Source organism: Chiloscyllium plagiosum, unplaced genomic scaffold (assembly GCF_037043375.1).
Source record: "Chiloscyllium plagiosum isolate Xiang-an unplaced genomic scaffold, Cpla_swu_hap1 HiC_scaffold_17, whole genome shotgun sequence".
Taxonomy (NCBI): Eukaryota; Metazoa; Chordata; class Chondrichthyes; order Orectolobiformes; family Hemiscylliidae; genus Chiloscyllium; species Chiloscyllium plagiosum.
Window position 1 is genome coordinate 65410574 of NW_028270155.1, and position 26044 is coordinate 65436617.

The 26044-nt window shown below is 43.8% G+C and overlaps 1 protein-coding gene across 2 annotated transcripts in view; it reads left to right on the top strand.

Moving 5' to 3' along the window:
• gnao1a (guanine nucleotide binding protein (G protein), alpha activating activity polypeptide O, a) overlaps positions 1-26044 on the top strand; it is a 232916-nt gene that overhangs the window by 168670 nt on the left and 38202 nt on the right. For both annotated transcript variants that reach the window (XM_043707217.2, XM_043707218.2), the window contains exon 4: positions 6499-6659. In XM_043707217.2, the coding sequence (XP_043563152.1) occupies positions 6499-6659 (161 nt within the window). The remainder of the gene's footprint in view (positions 1-6498; positions 6660-26044) is intronic.

Sequence of the window (26044 nt, forward strand, 5' to 3'; positions counted from 1 at the left end):
ACTGAGGGGTGACATTATAGAGGTCTATAAAATCACGAGAGGCGTCGATAAGGTAGATAGCTAGCAGCCTTTCCCCATGGTAGGGGAGTCTAATACTCGACGGCATACGGTTAAGGTGAGATGGGAGACATACAAAAGGGTCCAGATGGGTGGGTTTTTTTTCACACAGAGGGTGGTGAGTGTCTGGAACAGGCTGCCAGAGCTAGTGGTGGAGGCAAGTAAAGTTTTATAATTTAAGAAACATTTGGAGAGGGGTACATGGATGAAATAGGTATGGAGCAGTATGGAGCAAACACAGGCAACTGGGGCTAGTTTAATTGTGAGAACTGGGCAGCCTGGGTAAGTTAGACCTAAGGGCCTGTTTCCACACAGTAAATCTCTCTGACTCTATGTGCCAACTGTTACAACGCCACCAAGAGCTAAAATCCTTGATGGAGTTGTTCTCCTATTTCCCTTTCCTCTGTCAGCACATTATAATGCTGCTGCCACATAGGGTTAGGAGCCATGAAGTAAACAGCAGAAACATGCCTGTTGCTATCACTCATTGAGCATCAGCGGTGAACTAATTCTTCAGAGGCCAGCATCCCATCTCCAATCACCTTTTATTTCCAAATGCATAACTTTTGACAACAGCACTGCTTGTCACTGAGTCGAGCATTCAAGGGGCCGGTATTCCTAACACTTGCCCTTTTATGTCAGCCAGCGCTCCCTGATTGGACCAGATTAACAGCCCCAATTGTATTCTACGAGGTTACAACCAGTATCTGACTAGGGGAGTTGGAGTTGAGCATTGTATGGCTCTTTCATTGGGTTCTGACTGACTGTGCAAGGTGAGGGGAAGTTATCTGTGCTATATGTGGCTTGAAACATGTTAAAAAAAAATGCATCTATATCACACCTTCTCACATTCTTGGATTGTAAAGTCCTTTGCAACCAGTGAAATAGTTGTGAATATCTTCTTCCTTGGGACAAAGGAAACTCTCACCTGCACAGCAAATTCTGCTGAACAGCAACATATTGATAAACATCCCCATGCTGTAGACCCTCAGTACAGCATTTCAGTGAATGCCCTGGATTGGTGTTCTCCAACCTGGAGTGAGAGTTGAATCCACAATCCTTTGACTCAGAGGGAAACTGCTGCCTCTGACAGTAGGGGTGCAACTTGGGCTCCTAATTCCTGCAAATGTAGCTGGGACTATCATATTTAGAGACAAAAAAAACTGCAGATGCTGGAATCCAAAATAGACAGACAGGAGGCTAGAGGAACTCAGCAAGCCAGGCAGCATCAGGAAGTGGAGAAGTTGACATTTTGAGTGTAACCCTTCTTCAGGACTATTGGTGGGTGTAGGGGAGATGCAGATAAAGGAGATGGTCGTGGAGGCAGGGTGGTGAAGTGGGGATAGGTAAAGATAGGGAAATGGTACAACCTGGTTGGTCAATGGGAGGAATGAATCCAGTTGGTGGCAGGGAGCGGTGGAAGGGTGGGGCTGGGGAGGGAGTCGGGGGATGGGAAGAGAGGTTGTTTGAAATTGGAGAACTCGGTGTTGAGTCCTACAGGCTATAGGTTGCCCAGGCGGAAGATGAGATGTTGTTCCTCTAATTTGCGGAATGCTTCATTGCGGCAATGAAGGATGCCAAGGATGGTCATGTCAGAAAGGGAGTGGTTGGGTGAATTAAAATGGGCGGTGACTGGGAGGTCCGGTCGGTGCCTGTGGACCTGGCTGAGATGTTTGGCGAACTGTTCCCTAAGTTTACGTTTGATCTCACCGATGTAGAGAAGACCACACTAGGAGCACCTGATGCAGTAAACTAGGTTGCAAGAGAGGCAGGTGAATCTCTGTCTCACTATGGTAACTACCACAACCTGTTGTTCACCACACACCTCTCCAAATCATTAGGGCAATCAGCATTAGTACATTGTACCTGGAGCCAACAGCAGTCCCAGCCCTTCCTGAATAGTGATCCCTCTTTCTTGAAGGAATTCCCAGCTGGCATTTGTACAGCAACTCACTGACAGGCTTGGAGCTGAGGGAGTATCCAAGCCTGGGGGTACCCTACCCTCTCAGTCAACTAAGGTTCTGTCCCAAACAAGGTCAGACAGGTAATAATACTTCAGGCCCATCACCCATTCCAGCCTGTTTCTCAAAGGCACCTGTGTGTTTTCAGGTCTCACCTCAATTTGACAAGGCAAACTAGCAATGGGAGGAATCCTTTCAAATGATTTGTTGAAACCTTGTATCTGATTTACTGAATAAGCCTTTCACTTCACAGATTTGAATTGTCAGGAAGCTTTTTCCCAGTATTCCAATGAATTGCGTCTTTATTTTACCTATCCTGTTCTGTTAACATAAAACCTTAGCATTCTCTAACGCTTCTTAAGTTTTCCCAGTACTTTGCTGCCTTTCTGATATTAGATGGACTCCCCTCAACATAATTTGCCATCACTTCAGTTTGTTTAAGACTGTATGAAATAACCCACACACCATATTCTTTCCATTCTGTAACAGATAATTTATAACTTATATTGTCATGATTGACTGTTTGATTGTTCCAGTATATGTCACTTTTTGGATACTTAATGTTTGAAATTTTGTGAAATTACGAGCCTCTGTTTGACATTAATGAGGAGCAGTGATGTGGTATTAAATTCTTCTCAAATCATAAGTCACCCTTGTCTGCTCCACCTCTCTCCAGTTTCATTCTCAGTCTTCACTCAAACCGTGTACATGTACAGAGGAACCTCGATCACCCGAACGACACGGGCTGGGGTATTTTATCCGGACAATCGAATGTCGGATAACACAGTTTAGCCAAGCATCGGGACCTTGCAATCTTGTCCAGATAATCCGAAATTTGGATAATAGAATGCCGGATAATCGAGGTTCCTCTGTGTACATGTCAGTGCAGATAGAGCTGAGGGTGTCACTGTGGACGGAGCTGAGGATGTGGGTATGGACAGTGACCAGTGGTGTACCGCAGAGATCAGTGCTTGGATCCCAACTATTCACGATATGTTAATGATTTAATTGAGGGAACTAAACGTAATTTCTCCATATTTACAGATGACACAAAGCTGGACGGGAGGGTGAGCTGTGAGACTCAAGCAGAGATGTTGCAGTGTGATTTAGACAGGCTGAGTGAGTGGCCATATGCAAGGCAGATAAAATATCATGTGAAAAATATGAGGTTATGCACTTTGATAGGAGAAACAGGAAGACAGATTATTATCTGAATGGCTGTAAACTGAGTGATGGAAATATGCAACTAGACATGGGCATCCTTGTACACCAGTCACTGAAGATAAGCTAGCAGGTACCATAGGCTGTCAAGAAGGCAAATGGTATGTTGGCCTTTATTGTGAGGGTATTTGAGTACAGGAAAAGGGATGTCTTGCACAATTATACAGGGCCTTAGTGAGATCACACCTGAAATATTGTGTGCAATTTTGGTCTCCTTATCAGAGGAAAGATGTTGTTGCTATGGAGGGAGTGCAGCAAATGTTTGCCAAACTGATTCCTAATTTGGCTGGACTGGCAAATGAGGTTGAATCAATTAGGATTATATTCACTGATGTTTAGAGCAATAAGGGGGAATCTCATACAAGCCTATAAAATTCTAACAGGACGAGGCATGGTAAACACAGGAAGGATGTTCCTGATGGCCAGGAAATCCGGAACTGGGATTACAGTCTTAGGATACAGGGTAAATCATTTAGGACTGAGATGAGAGGAAATGTCTTTGCCCAGAAAGTGATGAGCCTGTGGAATTCTCTACCACAGAAATCAGTCAAGGCCAAAACAATGTCTGTTTTCAAAATTGAGTTGGAGTAGCACTTGGCTCCAGGTTGGACAGTTTCATTGCACTCCCAGCAAGTATCGCATTCTCCAGTAGCAGTGTATTGTATATATTCACCTCCAATTGACATAAGAGCAGGAAAAAAGCTGGGGTCATTTTTAAGCAATGTGAAGCAGCTGCCTGGGTGTGAAATAGACACTTGTATGACACAATAAAAAGTCTTTATCTGATTTTAAAGTTCATCTTTGTTCAGTGCAGGTCTCACCCCACACCCGTTCCTATCTTTTGATCCACTCCCAAGGGGCCCCAGTCTCTTTGTCATGTTGCTGATGTCATCACTGCACATGGAACTCAGTGATGTCATGACTGCACTTGGAACACAGTGACATTGTCACTGTATGTGGCACACAGTGACATCACTGCACATGGAACACGGTGATGTCACTGCACATGGAACACGGTGATGTCACTGCACATGGAACACGGTGGCATCACTGCACGTGGAACACGGTGACATTGTCACTGCACATGGAACATGGTGACATTGTCACTGCACGTGGAACACGGTGGCGTCATCACTGAACATGGAACATGGTGATGTCACTGCACGTGGAACATGGCAATGTCATTGTATGTGGAACATAGTGATGTCACTGCACGTGGAACATGGCGATGTCATTGTATGTGGAACATGGTGATGTCACTGCACGTGGAACATGGCGATGTCATTGTATGTGGAACATGGTGATGTTACTGCATGTGGAACACAGCGATATCATCACTGCACGTGGAACGTAGTGATATCACTACTGCACATATGCAGACATTTCCTGCATCCTGTTTTGTCATGCCTAGCTGGTGACTCTGGCTGCATCTACATGTATGGTAGCAGCCCTATTGCATTAATTTGCACAAAATCCTATTCACCCTGTCATCCCTGTTCTCAATGACTTTACATTATTCTGATCTACATTGTTTCTTGTTCCGCATAATTTTAAAATTATGATTATCGTTTTTAAATGGCTCCTTGTTCTTGCTCCTCCCTAACTCTGTAACCTTCAGAACTCGTGTGTAGTTCTATTCTGGCCTCTGGGGCAACCTCATTTTAAATATTCCAATGTCAGCCTTCAGCTGCCTAGGCCCTACATCCTGGAGATCTCTTCCTGAGTTGCTCCATCTCTGTGCCTTTTTCTCCTTTATAGCACTTCTCTGAAACCTTACATCACTTATGAGAATTGGCCTCCCTTACTATCCACTTTCGGAAGTCTACCAGACTTAGGCCTTTGGTGCATTTTGACCCTGTAAGAGCAGGGAAAGAAGGAAAGAACTATGTCAAATCACAGAGCCATTTTTAGTATGAAGTGCAGAGCACTTGATATTGCACTCAACTGGCCTCACTGCAGAAAGCAATATCTGTGAACCTTATGTGGAGAGATGAAAGAAAGGCTTGCATCTCCCTCCTTGGAGCAGAGAAGGTTAAGAGAAAGTATTGTTCAGAATAATTGGAGAAAAAATTATTTACGTTGACAAGAGGGTTGGTAACCAAAGAAACCAGGTGGAGATGACTATTCATCTTCACACAGTGAATTGTTATAATCTAAATGGTGATGAAAAATGGATGAATGAAAAAGTTGGGACACTAGCAACAATAATGTCATGAGAACTGAAGGGTGAGGGCTGCTGTTGAGCAGCGCTAGGTGCACCTGCAGTGTTATAGTTCCAACAAAGAATGACACATGCCTTGGAGGGAAATTTGTTGGTTCGTTGCATCAATTGAGGTTAAGTACACAAGGAGGATGTTGGGTGAGTGGTTACTTGAGCATGTAAACAGACACTGGCATAGGAGTTGAGTGGAGTCTGGAGATAAAATGCTTGTAATGTTTCACTCTAAATAAATATACCTCAAATAGAGACTGGCTTTGGATTCTTCCTTCACTAACTGGATATTAGATGTGCAACAGTGGTGTTCCAGTGCATCTCCTGCCTTGTCCTTCCAGGGTGGTTTAGAAGTAGCTGTTGAAGAAGCCTTGGTGATTGCTGCAGTACGTCCTCCATATAGTACACACTGTTGGCACTGTGCACCAGTGGTGGGGGAATTGATGTTTAGGACATGGATGGGTATCAATCAGGCAGACTACTTTGTTCTGGATACAAAAATTATTCGAAGTCAGGAAGTGGAAGGGAGAGGCAAACTTAGCAAAATTACAATAAGGAAGGATGTAAAATTTCTGGAGGTGGTCGTGAATCCTCCAACATTGTTCCAATAATCAATTTAAACCCTGAGTGAATAAAGGTTCGCTGAATAAACTACAACCCGAGGTAGTTGTTAAGCCTTGGGGACGAGCAGGTCCTAAGGGTTGAATCAGCAGCCCAGCAGTTGACCTCAGCATCACTGTTCCCGGAATCCTGTTTTGGATCATAATCCTGTACCTCTCCCACTAATTGGCTGCAAAGTGTGTGTATGTGTGCGTTTGCCATTGTGAGAGATGAGAGAGAGAGACAGAGAGAAGGGTGTTGCAGAGTTGTCATCACTGGCGAGGCCATGGCCTTCAATGTCAGGATCCGTCGTCATTGCCTCTTGCATTGAGCTGATGGACTTCCGGCTGTCTTTTGCCATAACGTGATTGGCTCATGGCAGTCCTTTGGTATGATGTGACTGGCTTGTTGCTGTCTCGTTCTGATACATCTTCTCATTCCCCACAGGCTGATGCTAAAATGGTGTGTGACGTAGTGAGTCGAATGGAGGATACGGAGCCATTCTCTCCGGAGCTGCTGTCTGCCATGAAGCGACTTTGGACAGATTCTGGGATGGTGGAATGCTTCAGCCGTTCCCGTGAATACCAGCTTAATGACTCTGCACAATAGTAAGTACGCAACCAAATAGATTGTACACAGAGGGTTCATCTTTGAGCAGGGTGTCACAGGAAGTACTAGGCTAAGTGGCATTAGCTGGCGATTAAATATATTTCAGTGGCCAACCAGCTGTGAGAACCCACCGTCAGGTGCTAAAGCCTGAAGGCACTGAATTAAAATGTAATACCTGGCCATGACAGACAGCACACTACGTATTTGGGAAAATAGCTAATAGAAACTGCCAGGTGCTGGCAGATATTTTAAAGCTTCATCAGAAACAAAAATAGGAAGGAAATATTTAGCCATAGTCTCCTAAGGGCCATGGGCATCTCTTTCTGTTAATGAGAGACAATTGGATATATCCATCTGTTGCTTAAGGATTAGAAAATGGCAAATGCAATGATAGTGAGCTAATGAATAGAACCTTGGATCGACTAGATCGAAGATACATTGTGCAAATTAAACAGATCTGAAGAAGGCAATAATGAAACATGGAGATACTTAGAAAGTCATTGTGGTTGTGTGGGATAGAGGTCAAGTGTGTTGAGTTGACGTTTTTGAGGAGATGAAGAATCAGGTGGATAGGGAGAGTCAGCAAACACCACCGCCTCAGGCATTTGCCCATCCTCCAACAAGAATACTGGCAGTAGACCAGCCATAAGACCAGAGACTCAATAAAGACTTAGTCACCCTCGAGAAGATTTTGTGTCTTTTTCCCACCCTTTTAGAAGGCAGATGGCAGGCTGGGAACGGGGCCAAGGGCAGAATGTTGACATTGGAGGGACCTCAGTGAGGCAAAGAAGCCCACATAGATGCTCCATAGCTGGAGTGTGGGAATGGTGAGGAATCCAGGCATTGGAGCTTTGTGAATGATCTTTAAAACAAAAGACAAAGATCCTATGGTGGGAAATTTGCTCAAACTCTTGTTGACGGTGTGGGGGGGGGAGTGCAGGAAGCACATTTACTGGCAGATTGGGAGGTATTTGCACCCACCTGCCTCATGGGAATAGGGATGCCCATCCCATCCTGAGAGCCTTGCCAGTGACCATTATACATGGTAGTTGTGGGTGTAACATTCAGGAGCTCAGCCCACAGAGTCTGAGGACTGGTCTGTTCAGCCCTTAATCTAACTGGAATACAGTCGATTGGCCGACAAAATTAGATTATGGAGAGAAGGGAAACCTCTGAAGTGGATAAGAAATTGGTTCATTCCGATGTACAGAATTGGAACCAAATGGAAGTTGGTGATGACCAGAGTGTGTAAGGAATCTGTGCCGGCCTTTGCGGCCGCACAGTACATGTGTTATTTGAAATTCATCCAAGTTTGTTGGAAACTGTGAACGTTCAAAATCACTGAACAAACGGGATGTTCTGCACAAGGTTTGAGAAAGAACCTCAGAGATCCCATATGGTGCGGTAAAGCTAAATCCAACATCCTGAGAAAATGGCAAAGTCTGAAATCAGGGAAAATTAAAAATGGCGAGATGGGGTCATTGGGGCCTTAGATTTACCAGCTTTACAAAGTCTGGTGAATGGGTGAAACTGGCAGAGTTGTGAGCAGTTGTCAAAAGGAGCAGTGATTGAAGAATAAGTGAAAGACAACAATGTCTGAGTTTAGAAGCCATTCCAGTGAACCACAAGATCCTTTGTAGCCTTGAGGCATGACAAAACTGGGAGGCTCCAGAACAACCAAAGAATCAGTTTCTGGGGTTGAATCAGACTCCAGCTCTACCCTGCAGTTTCCGGCTTCTGTCACTAGATGCTGCTGGCTGGTCATACTCATACTGTGGGGACCTCTAGTGACAGAGCCTGAGCACTGCAGCGCCACCCTCACTCGATTTTTCCACCTATCAGACCTCACCTCGAAGGATTTAGCAATTGTACAAGGCAACTTTGAGGAATTATTCCAGGAATGATGGGTGTTCACATATACTGTAAGAGTCTGTTTTTGAAATAATCGCATTGTAGGAGCCTCCTGCTTCTGCTTTACTTACTGAGTGAAATAATGGAACAGATGTGCTTGCTCCACAGAGACCAGCATCCCATCATCAAGTCACCTTTTATTTATATGTGGAAAGCCCTTGACACTGATCTAACTCCCTTAGAGCCAGCTCTCAGAGTGAACAGAACCTCTGACCCTCTTGTTTATATCTGGCAGCCAGGAATCCCCTGATTGGGGCTATTGATCTGGTCCAATCAGGGAAATCATAGTCTATAAGGTCCAAAGATCTTTCTGCATCCACAGTCTGATATTGTCAGCTGTCTGGAATTGTGTCCAGAAAATGTAAAACCATTACAGACTCTTCCAGTGGTGGTACCACCGGGGGTGTATCTGACAGTGGGAGGCAGTTCAGGTGTCCGCGTTCACTACCTGGCCTCCCGGACGGTGTTCCAACTTGAACTGACACCACTGAATTCAACCTGAAGCTATGGGCGGCACTGCCTTGTCCTCTTTAAACAGACCTAGCTGGGGAATCTGTTGTCTGTTATTACTACAAAGTTACATCCATAAAGGTATTGGTGGAACTTCCTGACTCCAAGCATGATTGCTAAACTTTGCTTCTCTATCTGGACGTAGTTATGCTCTGCATTAACCAAAGTCCTGAATACATTCGCTATTGGGTGTTCCTGTGCATTGGACCAGCTATGAGCTAATGCTACCCTGATGCTGTATGGGGAGGGTTTGCATGTCAATACTAGATCTCACTTGAGATCATAGTGTGCCAACACCTTAGAGGATAACAGCTGCTTCTTCACTTCCTTAAAATCTATGGATTGGCTACACAACCATTTCCAAGGTTGACCCTTTTTTGATGCAAAGATGCCAGGTTATATATGAACTTTATGTAATAACTCACCAGCCCAAGCAAAGACCTAAGCTCCAGTATAGACATGGGAGCTGGAGCACCTTTGATCACCCTCACTTTACCTTCCAATGGGTATAACCCAATCTTGTCAACTCTGTGGCCCATGTAGGTCACTTGGGCTGTCTGGAACGCAGAGTTTTCCCTTCTAAGGCATCCACCCGCCTGGGAGAAACACCTAAGGACTGTGTCCAAGTTCTCTCTAAGTGCTCCTTATTGATCTTCCCTGTTATTAGCAAATTACCTAAATAAATGGTGACCAGGGGTAGACTTTGTGAAATATTTTCCATCATCTTGTATATTGGTACAAACCTTTATGGGTACTAATTGTAGCATAATTCTGGGAAACCACATCAAAACACAAATGCAAATATGCATTGCTCACGTCCAGTTCGTGAAAAACAGTAACCCCCCACCCTTCCAACTTTGCATATAAATCCTCAATGCAAAGGATTGGGTATTTATTCAGCTACAAAAAGTAGTTTGCTGTTTGTTTAAAATCCCCACAAAGACAAACTGACCCATCAGACTTCACAATCGATATGACCGGTATTACTCATTCTGCAAACAGGACTGGTTTGATGTTCCCTTCACTTTCCAGCCTCCTGGTTTCTGCCTCTACTTCTGCCCGTAAGGCCTGCCCAGTGCCATTTGCCTTGCAGAATTGTGGTTTTCTTCCTGGTCAATGTGCAAGGTGGCCTTGGCTCCTTTGATAGTCCCTCGACCTTCTGGGTATTTAATTAGGACTTCACTAAAAATGTGTGGAGCCAATCAAGCTGAAACTCCCTCAACCAATTTTGCCCCATCAAGCTTGGGTCCAAGCCTTTTACCACAATCAATGGTAACTGAACGAGCTGCCTCTCATAAAAGACTGAAACTAAAGTCATACCTTTAATCTATAAATGTTCCCCAGTATAGGTTCTCAGTGTAGCTGAGGTCTTGTGCAAATCGAGTGGTTGGAGTCCAGAGCAAATTTTGTTAAACTCGGATTTCACCAGTTTCCTCATTTCCCCTCCCCCCACCCTGTCTCAGTCAAATCCATCGAATTCAGCACCGCCTTCCTAACCTGCAATCTTCTTCCCGACCTCTCCGCCCCCACCCCAGTCTGACCTATCACCCTCACCTTGACCTCTTTCCACCTATCACATTTCCGACGCCGCTCCCCCAAGGCCCTCCTCCCTACCTTTTATCTTAGCCTGCTGGACAAACTTTCCTCATTCCTGAAGAAGGGCTTATGCCCGAAACATCGATTCTCCTGTTCCCTGGATGCTGCCTGACCTGCTGCGCTTTTCCAGCAACACATTTCCAGCTCTGATCTCCAGCATCTGCAGACCTCACTTTCTCCTCAAATTTTGTTAAAGACTAGTTCTGCGATCACTGAAATAGCTGCACCAGTAACCACCTCCATTCAAACCGGATGACCGTTTAACCCAGTGTTTATTTCGATTGGTTCCCATGTGGATGTTGCTAAGCAGTTTAAATGTTCCATCCAATATAAGTGGACTTGCCAGGGTGTGCACTCTTCTCAATACTGGCCTATGAACTCACTAATTCAATTTAGGTCTAGTGGAACTCTTTTACTGTCTTGAGTCCATATAGCAGCAGCAGCAACTACAATGGTTTGCCGGCCTGTTTCCTGAAGGAAACTTTCACTGTTTGACCAAGGCTTGCTTTGTTTTGGAGTCTTGCTATCGGCTGACCTGTTCAGGATCTGTCCCTGAGTGTGGCTTTGCAAATTGTCTTCTTTCAAGTGGTGTTGCCCAAGCTCAATCAGACTGGTGAGGGTGTCCACTTCAATTGAAAAACCCTGCAACTCATATGCTCCACTTGCTGTATTTTCCAATGGTGAAGCCAGTTGTAGTGCCTGTTTGAAGTGCAGTTGGGCTTCTACAAGTAGGTGCTTTTCCATGGTTACATCATTAATCCCACTGTCATCACCACTGAAATAACTCTACAGAGGCTGGTATCCCATCACCAGGTCACCCTTTATTTACACATGGTGATACCTTGATACTGGATCAGTTCCCTCAGAGCCATCTCCCATAGTGAACAGAGCCTCTGACCCTCATGTTGGTATCTATCATCCAGGGCTCCCTGATTGGGGCTGTTAGCCTGGTCCAATCAGCGAACTCATTTTATGAGGATCATTTGGCTGACCTCCTTCCAATCACTACACAGTGTCAATAAACAGGATTCCTTGCAACACATCATTGATTAGCTGTCAGTCCTCCCCAATCAGGAGATCAGCAGTAGCCAGGAGGAAAACTGGAGGTCGTCATTGTGGGGTTCCAGTTTCTGGCAAGTCAACCATATCATTTCACGTCATGTCAGTCATCACTGTCCTGCCCTATCCAGTCTGTCCTTATCATTTGTCAGTTCTCAATGATCCTATGTGTCTGCCATGGCTTACGTTGGTAGCACCTCGTCTCTGAAGTAAAAGTTTGGGAGGATGCATGTTGCACTTTGGAACTCGAGCACAAACTCAAGGATAACACTCCGGGGCTGTACTGTTTGAGGTGCCACCCTTTCAATTGGGAGGTTAAACAAACGGCTTGTCAACCGTAGGTGCCTATTAAAGATCCCATGGATCCCACTATTTCAAACCAAACCAGAGGAGTTCTCCTCAGTATCAATAACTACCGCTTGACTAGAATCTCTCAATCAATTATGTGGTCATTGCCACTTTGCTGTGTGTAGGAATTTAACTGTGTGTTATCAGATGCTGCATCACTTACTTTACAACAGTGACCACTACACTTCAGAATTACTTCATTGTCACGTCCTTTGAGGTATTCAGTGCTCATAAAAGGTGCTATTTAAATGCAGTCCTTCTTTATCTTATGTGAAACATTTATTGCACTCATCCATTCCATAATGATCTGGAAGAAATGCTGGTGGTCAGTATATGCACAAAAATATCCAATCACAAAGCAACATGCACCCAGCATCCACATTGTACCAGTCACTGTCTGTCAGTGATACCCAGAACATCTTGGAATTGAAGAAAGTGATGTGAGGAGAAGTTGTTTTTGAAATTCTTCCAGATGAAAAGAAGTCTTTGATAGAGACCTTTATCAGAAGTCATGGCAATTAAAGTCATTTTTCAAGCCTGCTCACAAAGAACTTTCCTACCTGTGGGTCTGGGTCAGTGAGCCCACGATTAATTCAGCCGGTACATATGGAATTTGTGTAGCTTGTGTATTTGTTGTACAGTCCATGTATATGGTGTTCTCGTTGGCTTAAATAGCCTGGGAGGTGAAGGCCTGGTAGTATCATCACTGGATTATTAATCTGCAGACTCTGATGATGTTCTGGGGACCCAAGCTCAAATGCCCTGCTGAAATTTGAATTCATTTTTTTAAAATATAGAATTAAGAGTCTGATGATGACCATGAATCCATTATCAAATGTTGAAAAAAAACCATCTGGTTCACCAATGTCTTTTAGGGAAGGAAACTGTCATCCTTATCCAATCTGGCCTACATGTGACTCCAGACCCACAGCAATGTGGTTGACTCTTAACTGCCCCTTGGGCAATTAGCAATAAATACTGGCCGAGCCAGTGACAACCTCATTCCCTGTCTTGATCATGCAATCCTCTCCATGAATCCAAAAATGTGGATGAAGGTCTACTGTACCCAGCTAATATATCAATTAAATGTTCTAATGAGAATAACATTCTTACAATTTTTCTCTTTCTGGTTACTTATTCTTAATATTGGAAAAGCTGGCAGTTTACTATATTGCCCTTTGGTGGTGGCGGGCTGCCTTGAACTCTTGCGGTGTGACGAAGATATGCCCACAATAATGTTGACTGGGGAATTCTTTGGCTTGGTGTCAATGAAGGAAAAGCAAACAGTCAGCAAATATTGATCAAGCAACCTGAATATGCTGGCTGTGCTCCATGATTCCCTCAATTATTATGGGTTGCGAATTGTTCTTTTCAGCCAGAATATACATTCCATCCCACGTGTGTTTTGTGTGTGTGTAACAGGGATGGGGTTAGCCCTGCAAACGTCAGCAAGTGCTGGCTGCATCATTATATGACCGTGTGAGTCTGCCCTTGACCTGCACATTCTGTGAACATATATTTGTCATTCACTGGCATAACTTAAATCGAGCTGGCATTGTAACTCTCAAATATATTCTATTGTGTTACTGACAGTGCAGAAAGACCTAGGAGATCTGCAGCAGAAAAGAATGGCTTACATGTGGTGTGGGCGGATACAATAGCAATGTTTAAGAAGCATCTTGACGGATATATGAATAGACACAGAATAGAGGGATATGGACTGTGTGGAAAAAAAAGGTTTTTGGTTTTGAAAGGCATCCTGTGTTGGCGCAATCTTGGTGGGCCAGAGGGCTTGTTCCTGTGCTATACTGTGCTTTTTTCTTTGATCATTTGTGTAGGAACTTGAACAATCACATAGTATGTCACTACCACTCAAGCACTTCTGAAGTTTAGTCACTGCTGGAAGAAGCAATCTGCAAAATGCAACCTTTCCACAACTAGCGATGAGAAAAAAAAAACATATAATCTATTTAATGGTATTGTTTGAGGGATAAATGTTCATCAGGACACTTGGAAGAATTCCCCTTTTCCTCTTCACAATAGTGCCATGGCCTGTGAACAGATAGATCCTAAATTTACTGCCCCCTTCAAAAGGCAGCACTCCCAATAATGAAGCACTCCCTTAGTTAACTGATAAAATGATTGAAGTCCCCAGCTAAATGGATGATAGAACTGAGTGTTTTTGTACTTATGACAAGTGTTGCACTCTAGTTTAATTCAATGGATGAGGAACGGATTTCCAGATGATTACACCATCTGCAGCAAGTTCCAGAGGCAGATTGAGTTTTCCAATAAATTTGTATCATCAATAGTCACAGGTGAGGTGCTGGAAGACTGCAGGTTGGCAAACGTGGTGCCACTGTTTAAGAAGTGCGGGAAAGACAAGCCAGAGAACTATAGACCGGTGAGCCTGACCTCAGTGGTGGGCAAGTTGTTGGAGGGAATCCTGAGGGACAGGATGTACATGTATTTGGAAAGGCAAGGACTGATTAGGGATAGTCGACATGGCTTTGTGCGTGGGAAATCATGTCTCACAAACTTGATTGAGTTTTTTGAAGCAGTAACAAAGAAGATTGATGAGGACAGAGCAGTAGATGTGATCTATATGGATTTCAGTAAGGCGTTCGACAAGGTTCCCCATGGGAGACTGTTTGAAAAGGTTAGATCTCATGGAATACAGGGAGAACTAGCCATTTGGATACAGAACTGGATACGACTCAAAGAAGACAGAGGGTGGTGGTGGAGGATTGTTTTTCAAACTGGAGGCCTGTGACCATTGGAGTGCCACAAGGTTCAGTGCTGGGTCCTCTACGTTTTGTCATTTACATAAATGATTTGGATGCGAACATAAGAGGGACAGTTAGTAAGTTTGTAGACGACACCAAAATTGGAGGTGTAGTGGGCAGCGAAGGTTACTTTAGATTACAACAGGATCTGGATCAGATGGGCCAATGGGCTGAGAAGTGGCAAATGGAGTTTAATTCAGATAAATGCGATGTGCTGCATTTTGGGAAAGCAAATCTTAGCAGGACCTATACACTTAATGGTAAGGTCCGAGGGAATGTTGCCGAACAAAGAGACCTTGGAGTGCAGGTTCATAGCTCCTTGAAAGTGGAGTCACAGGTAGATAGGATAGTGAAGAAGGTGTTTGGTATGCTTTCCTTTATTGGTCAGAGTACTGAGTACAGGAGTTAGGAGGTCATGTTGTGGCTGTACAGGACATTGGTTAGGCCACTGTTGGAATATTGCATGCAATTCTGGTCTCCTTCCTATCGAAAAGAAGTTGTGAAACTTGAAAGGGTTCAGAAAAGACTTACAAGGATGTTGCCAGGGTTGGAGGATTTGAGTTATAAGGAGCAGCTGAACAGGCTGGGGCTGTTTTCCTTGGAGTGTCGGAGGCTGAGGGGTGACCTTATAGAGTTTTACAAAATTGAGGGGCATGGATAGGATAAATAGTCAAAGTCTTTTCCCTGGGATCGGGGAGTCAAGAACTAGAGGGCATAAGTTTAGGGTGAGAGGGGAAAGATATAAAAGACACCTAAGGGGAAACTTTTTCACGCAGAGGGTTGTACATGTATGGAATGAGCTGTCAAAGGATGTGGTGGAGGTTGGTACAATTGCAACATTTAAGAGGCATTTGGATGAGTATATGAATAGGAAGGGTTTGGAGGGATATGGGCCGGGTGCTGGCAGGTGGGACTAGGTTGGGTTGAGATATCTGGTCGGCATGGATGGGTTGGACCGAAGGGTCTGTTTCCATGCTGTACATCTCTATGACTGTATGACGAGCATCTAGTAGTGTTTCCATTGTCATTTGAACAGGGATGTCACAGGCAGAAGGATACTTGGGGATACTGTTGTTGAAGCTGATGCCATGGAAGGCTGGGTCATACAAGACTAAATATCTCACTGATTTTTAATAGAACCAGGAAATTTATAATTCTACATGACCTCCATCAAGGAATATTGAATTTGACAGCTGGTTTGGTAATTTGGAGGAAGCTATGATCAAATTTTCCTCACTGTGTTTAAATCACTTCTGGAGTACTGATTCCAGTTCTGATGAATGATGCACAACAGAAACACTCTGACCTTGGAGGCAGTGGTGTGACCAGCATTGGGGCTGATTGCTAGCAGAAGATAGCACAATTAAGAGGAAACCCTGGAGAAAGGTTGGGCTTTCTGGCTTGGAAAGCGACATTTTTGAGGTGATCTTATTAAATTAAGCAAGACAGGCAAGCTATTTAAATTAAACAGCAAAAGTAGAACGATGGGACATGGGCAAAGGTAACTTTAGGACAGGAGCTGCTATAAACAAAGATAATGCAATACAGGCAAAAGACCAAGGACCAGGAGCAATTGGAAAATGACATGGAGGGTGTTGAGGAGTTAGTTAGGCACATTCTGGCAGAGAACTAAAACGGATCAAACCTCATCCTCTTCAGTGATTGTTGTGTTCTTTGAAATCCTCTCAACTATGATAGACATGACTGCAGCCCTCTCCAGTTACCAACAGAGGGGCTCTGTTGTAGATTGGAAAAGTGGTCAGTTCACTGTTGTTTACAAGTTTGGCATTGTGTACCATAGGAAGCGTTTTACTGTCTTGATAATGTGGATGTTCTTTTTCCTTGAGAATTGAATTCCAGTGTTTTGGGAGTATTTTAAGAATCCTGGGTTTGTAATCATGTTCCTGAAAAGGTGGGGCGGGGGGGGCAGGAGGGTGGTTGTGGGTACAGAACAACAATTTTTAAAATGTAACAGCTTGCATTTATACAGCACCTTAAACACAGGAAAATGGCGCACGCCTCACAGGAGAGTTAGCAGTCAAAATGACAGAGACATGAATTGTTAAGATAGGTGATTAAAGGAGGCCTTGAAAAAGGAGGTACAGAGGTGTAATGAAGAAATTTGAACTTGAAGCCCAACACAGTGACAAGGTAGAGAGTGTGGTTGCTGCATCATAAACATGTACTTTATTAATGATGGCGTCTATTGACTTCCCCTGCAAACAGAAATGACAATTAAACATGAACTTAGTCCCCCATTTGAAATAACAGATAAAAGGGAGCAACACAGGCCCAAGCAGCAGCCAGTTGGAAAGGACTGAACCAGGTCAGTCAACGGATAGCACATGCTTGCGGAGTTAACAAGACCAACATAAATAAAACCATCTCCGAGAAGCAAAAGGTGACTTTCACTTGCAATATAATAGTTACATTAGAACACTGGGCAGGCCTTGTGTTGCTTCTATGTTCGTATCCAGTTGATAACAATGAGAAGGACTTGGGGCTGTGTCAGCTGATGTCTGGCTGTAGAAATGAACAACAAAACTCATTAAATTAGCGTTGCTTAATTGGTCAATTTATCATGTGTTTCTTAGGCATAAATAATAGGTTTAGTAACTGAGTAGTTTAATTCCATTCAACTGTTAAAAACTAAGTTGAAATGCCAGCCATGAACAAAATAAAGATTTCTCACTTCTTGGCTAAATAGGAAGAATTTTCCATGAAATTTCAATCTCCAGTATTACAGTTACCAATGCTGTTCACGTTCCAAGTCACTTGATCCTCCATATCTTTTGGATGCCTTGTCAACTGGCCCTGTGCATAACCGCACCTCTCTTGATCCAACTCCGGTGGTATAACCTGGGGGTTTTATCACATTCCCTCTTACCCCATGACTCAAACTAACCTCATGGTGCACAGTCTTCCTTCATCAATGAGAAAATTGCTCGTTTTACTCTCAATGAAGCAATCTTTCTCTTATCTCCAATATCTTTGTAACAAATGAGCAAAATTGTTGAAAAGCAATGAAAACAGCACACAGTTAATTTTAAAAGGCCCAATATTTATTCTCGTGTGATGTTCACAGCCCTATCCTGGAGATGAATCTTCCATTCCTGGGGGTTCCAGGGCACTTTGGCAGAATTGGCTCCCCAACTTGATTTCTACTCACATTTTGCAACTCGCTGAACACAGTCAGCTCCTTGAGTTCTGTCGGACAGTGATTTTAGTCACAAGCGACAGTCCTTCAGTTACTCACGGGCAGGCTGTACTCAGTTCAGGAATAGCCCAGGAAGAATGAGCGAATTCAAGATGGCAAACAAGGTGAACTCATTAGAAATCGGGAGATTTGTGTTCCAGACACTGTTGAACTTGTGCATTGAGATGACACAGCAAATTAGTGAGTGGTTTATTAATAGCTCAACATCACCAAGAGATCACTTCAGTACTGCTACAAAGAGTCTTTCAATGAAAATCCACTCCCTCGGGCTAAAGAATAGACTCTGTTTAATGAAATGAGGTTGAACCTTTCCATTTCTGAACCCTAACTGCTCCCAGATGGTTTGATGGATGCAGCCTTGGACATTTATCTTTTGCACTCTGCTCAGGGCCTGTTCAAAGGCCCTCACTCCCTTTGTTTTGAATGATGTGAAGTAGGTTTTGTGTATGTTGGTAGCTAAGTGCACCAGGAGGGTATGTAATAAATACCGACAGCCAGCAAAGTTAACAGTGTGAAAGCATGGAGAGCTTGGATTCGATGCAGTTTCAATAAAATGTTTGTAAATCCAGCAGAAATAATTCACAAAGGAAGCAGTCAGCACGTGAGGGCAAAAAAGACAAGTGAGTGGGAGATTGCAAGGAGGAAATGGAATGACAGGAGATAAAAGAAGCAAGATGGCGCAAGCTGCAGCAAGGCAGCATGTGTTGCTATTTTGTTTGCTGCACCCTGGGCTTCCTGAAACAAAATTGAAATATTCCACAGGCTATTGGAATCCTCCTAGCCTCAACAAAAACATACACTCGACCAGCTGATTACACTTCCATCAGCTCAAAAGAGGGAAGCACAGGGGATTATAATAATGTAGCACATAAATCTTATTCTAATGGATTATTATCATATTAATTGAGTTTTTGGTGCTGTTTTAGAATTATAATATTTCAAAAGGTAATATCTCAATTGTGATGGCTTGTCTGATATTGTGTATGAAATAATGACATACAATTACAGTATAACCCATTTAATCTCCTGCGAGCTTCTGTTCGCTGCCTGCCACACACAATGCATCAGAGTAATTACATAAGGCCGTATGGAAATTTTGTACAATGTATCAGCCCTGTATACAGGAGGAGTGTTAAGCTCTTTGCAGGGCACCGCTGTACCAGGATCTTTCCCTTTTGAAGTCTCGCTCACAGAGTTGGGCATTGTCATTCTTACTTAGAATTCTCTTCAATGCAATGGCTCCTGCTTGAATATAATATCATTCTCAGAACTTAATTAAAAAGGGTTGAACTAAATTAGTGACAACACTGTATTCTCAAAAAATGAGATTACATTATTTGGCCAATCAGCCCATTCTATCCACATTGTTCTACTCAGGCCCTTGTTCTGACCGATGGAAGGAATAGACTTCCGGAATAGATTTTGACAGCAAGTTATACTCACTGTTTGTACTCCTCCACCCACAACCTCCCACCCAACCTGCCCACCCCTTCCACCCCACCAGCCCCCCTCCACATCCTCTTATGTAAATCAATAAGTGCTTTGAATCATAGGAACATAGGAATTAGGAGCAGGAGTAGGCGATTCAGCCCTCTGAGCTCACTCCGCCATTTAACATGATCAAGGCTGATCTTATCCTGGTCTTAACCCCACTTTCCTGCCTGCCACCCCACACACCTCTCTCCCACTTTTCATCAGAAACACATCTTTTTCATTCTTGAATCTGTTGGTTGATTCTGCCTCCAGTGCATTCTGTGGCTGTGAGCGCCACAGATTCACAACCCTCTGGGGGAAGTAACTTCTCCTTATCTCAGTTTTGTACCTATCCCCTCTCACTCTACATCTACAATCTCTTGTTCAAGACTGTCCCACAAGGGGGAAATCTTTTCAACATCCACCTTATCGATCCCCTTTAGCATTTTACATACCTCAATCATATCCCCCCTCATTCTTCTGAACTCCAATGAATACAAGGCCAGGCTATGCAACCACTCCTTGTCCGACAGCCCTTTCATCCCTGGAATCAACCTGGGTACCCTCCTCTGAACTGCCTCCAGTGCCACCACGTCCTTCGCCAAGTAAGGAGACCAAAAACGGCCATAATATTCCAGGTGTGGGCTCACCAATGCCTTATATAATGGTCACAACACTTCCTTACTTTCATCATTCAGTCCTTTTGCATTCTGCGTATTGTTTCTCTAGCTTGATGTACTATGTAAACTGTGAATACATTTTAAGAGCGAGCATCAGATATAGAAACAGAAAGGCACGGTATGTTTCTTCCTTCTCAAGGGCTCCTCTTGAGGGCTAATTTTTGATTTACATTTGTCTGGTTTTGGTTTTCAGGGCTGCTTTTCCATTCTGACTAACTCCTTTATTAGGCGATATAGTAAGGCACAAAATTCTTTTGCAAGGGCTCTTCTTGAGGACTGTTTGTCGATTTTTAGGTGCTACATTTTCATTTGCTAATCCATCTAGATAGTTATATTATCTTCCATACTTGTGTTGATGTACTTAGACTTGCACAGAAGCAGAGTTAGAAGAATTCATCATTTTCCTCAATGGTTATTACCACCATTAAACTTAAAACCACAACACACATGGAAAGGATTCATTCCTTGCCACCATGGTATGTAAATTGAAATAAGGTAGCAAGCAAAGCTTTTTTTAAAATAACTTATGTACTTTTACACAAGAAAGACGATCATCCTAAATGCACCTTCTGTAAACTGGTGAGGTCATAGCTAATATGTTTCCATTACCATGTGCACAAAGCTGGACGATTTTAACCAGGAAATTACTAAGCTTTTTAACTGCATGTCAGACCTCACTCTCAGATTTAAGTAGAGCAATTGATACAGCGTTCATCTGCTACATTTTTTGGAGCTCTTCTTTCCCCTGCTGTTATCACAAAAGAGTCAGTCGGCCGCTCTGCCACCAACAGGGCTTGATCCCTTCCTAGGCTCAGCTTTCCACTCCTGAATCTCAGTCCCTCCTACCTTCAGACCTTGCCCCGCCAACAGTCAAAAGCTGCTTGTCCTTGTTCTTCCCCACACCCTTGTTCAAGGCTGTCAACCCCCTGCTTGCCCCCATTCTTGGAACTTGGCTTCCCCTCACCGACGGCCTTAACCTACCAGCTGTTTGCTGTTTCTCCAATCCCATGCGGTTCTCTCCCACATTGGTTTACTAATAAACCAATTAGTAACAAATCAGCAGCAAGTACAGGAAAGAACCAGCCTGTGATTTGGAGGAGCAGCACGTCCATATGTCCTTCCATCCGATTAAAGACCTTTTTCTGATTGGAAAGCCTCTGTAAGTAGATTTTCCAAGGTGTTTTTTTTTTAATTCATTCAAGGGACATGGACATCGTTGGCTAGCCAGGATTTATTGCCTGGGGATTACAAGAGCAGATTCATTCACTTTCCCTGCCATCATCATGGGCCACTGCATCCAAGATCAAAAATGGCTGAGAGATAGGAAATGGCCATTTACCAGAAGAATGGTAAATAGGTACCTCTCAGGCTATAGGAAGGTTTTGTAATGCAGTCCCCCAGGATTTGAGACCAGGACCCTTGATGTATGTCAATGATCTAGATTTACCATGAAGTGGACAATTTTGTTTTTAGTTTGCGGGCAATACAAAACTTGGGAAACATCAAAAGGTGCGAGGAGGGCAGCATAGAACTTGAAAAAGACATAGAGAAGTTAATGGAATGGGCAGATGAGGTTCGATGCAGAGAGGTATGAGGTGATGCAAATAACATGGAGAAAGAGTGCAAAAGAAAAGGTACTATTCTAAAAAGTGCGCAGGAGCAGAGAGACCTGGACATATATGTGCATCAATCATTAAAGATGCATGACAGGTGGAGAGCAGTTAACGAAAAGCATACAGTATTCTAGACTTTATTAATAGTGACATAGAGTACAAGGGCAGGGTATAAGGCACTAGATTGACCTCAGCTGAAGCACTGCATACAGTTCTGGGCACCACACTGTAAGAAGGGTGTGAAACTACACAGGACATTTATAAGAATATTTCCATGGATGAGAAACTTCATTTATGAAGATAGTTTGGAAGAGCTGGGGCTGTTTTCCTGGGAGAGAATTCTCTTTTACTCTCTTAAAAGGATCAAGAATGAGATGCACAAATTTGAAATGATGGAAACAATAGTTTAGTGATATTGTGCCTGCATTAGTAATCCAGAAACCCAGATAATGTTCGGGGGACCCAAGTTCAAATCCTGCGATGGCAGCTGGTTGAATTTGAGCTTAATAAATATCTGGAAGCAAGAGTAGAATGATGGCCGTTGTTGATTGTCTGGAAGAAAACATGGTTCACGAATGTCCATTAGGAAAGGTTAGTGCCATCCTTACCTGGTCTAGTCTCCATGTGACTCCAGACCCATAGCAATGTGGTTGACCATTAACTGACCTCTGGACAATTAGGCATGAGCAATAAATGCTGGCCCAGCCAACAACGCCCACATCCTGTAAATTAAATCTTTTTAAGAAGTGATTTGCAAAAGAAACAAATCCAATATGAGAACAAGCAAGTGGTTTATTTGACAATACACTACCTGGAAGTGTGGTGGACTGGGCCAGGCTGTACCTCTGGGCTTTTCTCTTATTGGAGAAATTTGTCACTCTGTAACTCTCTTTCACCCTATCCGAATGCCCACAGCATCCCAGGCTTCCACAGCCTTGCCTTGCTTTTATGTGGCTTTCCACACGTACCTCGCTCAAGTTGCTGCCAGAGTACCTTGCTTTTGAGTGCAAACACAAAGCCGGGAAGGTGGTAGGTGTCAGCAAGTACTTGCCCAACGGTTCCCAGCACAGGAAGTCAAGGGTAGACTCCGACAATCGACCAGGCACTGCTCAGGGCAATGAGAGTCAGGATCTTCTCTCCATAAGGGGTGAGAAGCCAAATGCCAGGCATCACACCACCCATCTTGACCCTTCCTGCCGTATTGCAGTCTGATTTGCTCCTGAATTGTCAGAGAGGCAGGTAGCGAGGAAGATGAATGAGGTTGACACAGTTATTACAGTTAGTGCAGTTGGGAAGTTGTTCCATGTGAATAAATAGGCAGTAAAGATGTCATGCAGGGCTGGTGGTGGATGAGGGAAATGGAGAAGATGTTACAGGCGATAGTGAGAGTGGTAGAATGTGAACGTTGGTGATAGGTGGGTACAGGAAAGGAGATAGAATGGGTGTGAGGTAATGGAGAGGAGGTGGTGGTACTTAATGGTGGCAGAATGAAAAAGATTGTTGACTTTCTTCCTACAGTGCTGGGCATTCTTCCAGCTGGCTGATTCTGCTTTAACCTAGGTGGGCAATCTCTGACCAGGCTGGCATGGTCTGTGGTGTCTTGACTGCCTCTGCTGGTCTTGGGGCAAGAGGCATTTCTGCCTGTGCACTATCTCATCCAGCAGAGTCTCCAGGTCCCTGTCCACACATGTGTACTGATTGAGGGCAGAGCAGAATGAATGTGACTGAATCTTGGTTGGCGTCTATGGCTCAGAATGTGCTGTAACTTGTACTTATCAACATTTTTATCTAGGTGTAGGTGGCTGATGCTTGCATTGAGTGATGTTTAGCTGAGGGCCTTTGGAAGTTCTTACATGAACATTGCAGCACAGAAGGAGATCTCTCAGACCACTAAGTCTGCACCATTCAGTGAATAGGACCTGAGATGTCTTCATTGGAGAAGGCAGGCAGGACATCAATTTGAGTTTATGTCTGAATGATGAATCTCTGACAATGCAGAACTTCCCCTACCCTGCACTGAAGTCTGCGGCTGAACTAGCATTTTCAAAATTCATGGCTGTCTGATTCAGAAGCAGGAGTGTTCCCACAGAGCCCAAGCTGAAAACTTAACAATACAAAGGTGAAGTCACAACAGGAAGGGAACAACAAAAGCAGTCAGGCTCGGGGAGGGAAGAGATGATGAACAGAAGGAGGAGTGGGAAAGGAGGAAGCCTTAGTGTAACTATACAATTCATTGTCATAGTGAAGATACTTGTATCTCACTGCCGCACCATTTCCCCCTTCCCGATCCCAACTCCAAGTTGTATTATTGGGAGATGTTTGGGCTGGGAGAATACAAGGGCATCACATTAGCAGAGGAGTTGGATCCTTTATTCAGCACCTTCTCAACTTAGATGACCACGGGAGCATTGACTGAGCAGTTGTTTCACTGAATCAACCTATGGCTAGGTCTCAGCATGAGATTTTGATTTAAGACTCAATCAAAATTTTTTATGTGGAGAGCTGTATTCATCTTTCTTGAATACCAGCCTTGACGGAGGGCTGCATTCACTTTGACTTATTCTGTCAGTCAGAATTGAACAACTGAATTATGTCACCTTATTAGCTATGAAGCAAACAGGTCAGAGCTCTTCTGGTATAGGGGTGATGTCCAACCTCTGAGGCCTGGGTTTCAGTTCCAGCTTCTACAGAGGTATGTCATAGCATTGCTGAACAGATTTAACCAATCAGGAAATCCCCTGGAAGAAAACAGCCATTGGCTGAAATATGATAGTAGCTAGTGCAAAGTCCTGCCAAAATCCAAATTTTTTGAAAACAGTTGAAGAATAGACTGTGATATGTTATAGTTAAGCTCTCAGAGCAGCAGCAGGAGTCCGGTAATCTGAACTTTGTACACTGTCTGATATGAGCTTATGTTTGGAGCACTACCTCCCCCAGTCTCTCAGTGTAGCAAGCAAGCTGTAAAAGTATGACTGCCACTTTGTAAAAATAGAATCAACAATCTTCAATGTTTTCAGTGCGTATAATTGCTGCTGTTTGTGTTATTTCATTTTCCCCTTATCAGCTTGTCCTAATCCCTGCTGTTTCTCATCCTGCACGTTAGCCCACAGTGACATCATATTTTTGCCAACAGGATCCATGTCTACCTCACCATAACCTCTCTCGACCCAACCATTATCTCCCATTTGTCAACAGCTTGGCAAACAACTTAACCATCATTTGCAGCTTCCCATTTCTAGCCTTTGCGAACCCGAAGCCATCCAGAACTCTGCTGTCTGTAATTAATTCGCAACCAGTCCTATTGAACTGTTGTCCCTGTGTCAACTGCCCCACATTCGCTCCCAATCTAACAGATCCCTTCATGACTGCGTTGGTTTTGGAGTTGAGAGGGATGGTTTATGAGGAGGGATTAGGTAAACTGGGACGATGCACTTCGGAATTTAGAAGATTGAAGGCGTATCTTGTAGAAACATGTAAAATGATGAAGGGAATCAATAACGTCGAAGCAGGGTGGTTGTATTTACTGGCGGGTGAAACAAGTACTAGGGAGCATAGCCTGAAAATAGGGGGGAGCCGACTTAGGACTGAGTTGATGAGAAACTTCTCCACCCAAAGGATTGTGAATCTGTGGGCTTCCTTGCCCATTGAAGTAGTCGAGGCACCTTGTTGAATGTTTTTAAGGCAAAGATAGATAGATTTTCAAACAGTAAAGAAATTAAGGATTATGGTGAGCGGGCAGGTAAGTGGAGCTGAGTCCTCAAAAAGATCGACCCTGATCTTACTGAATGGCGGAGCGGGCTCAACAGGGCAGATGGCCTACTCCTGCTCTTATTTCTTATGTTCTAATCATGTCACTCCTCTCAATCGCCAAGTACCCCTCCCAACGCTCTTCTAGAATATTTTCTCTTCTCTAATTCTAGCAACTCATGCATCCCTGATTATAAGTGCTCCATTGTTGCGAGTCTGTGTCTTTAGCTGCCTAGGCCTTAAGCCCTGGATCTCTCTCCCTAAATCTTTCAGCCCGTCTGTCCCTTTGAACCTCCTTTAAGGCATTGTCCAATACCTCCTCATGCAATTTGGTATCTAACTTTGATTAGTGATGGTCGTGTGAAGTGGCTCAGTGTGATATAGTGTCAGTAAATATCTGCAAATTGTTGCGATAGCACTGTCTCCTTATCGAGTAACCATAGA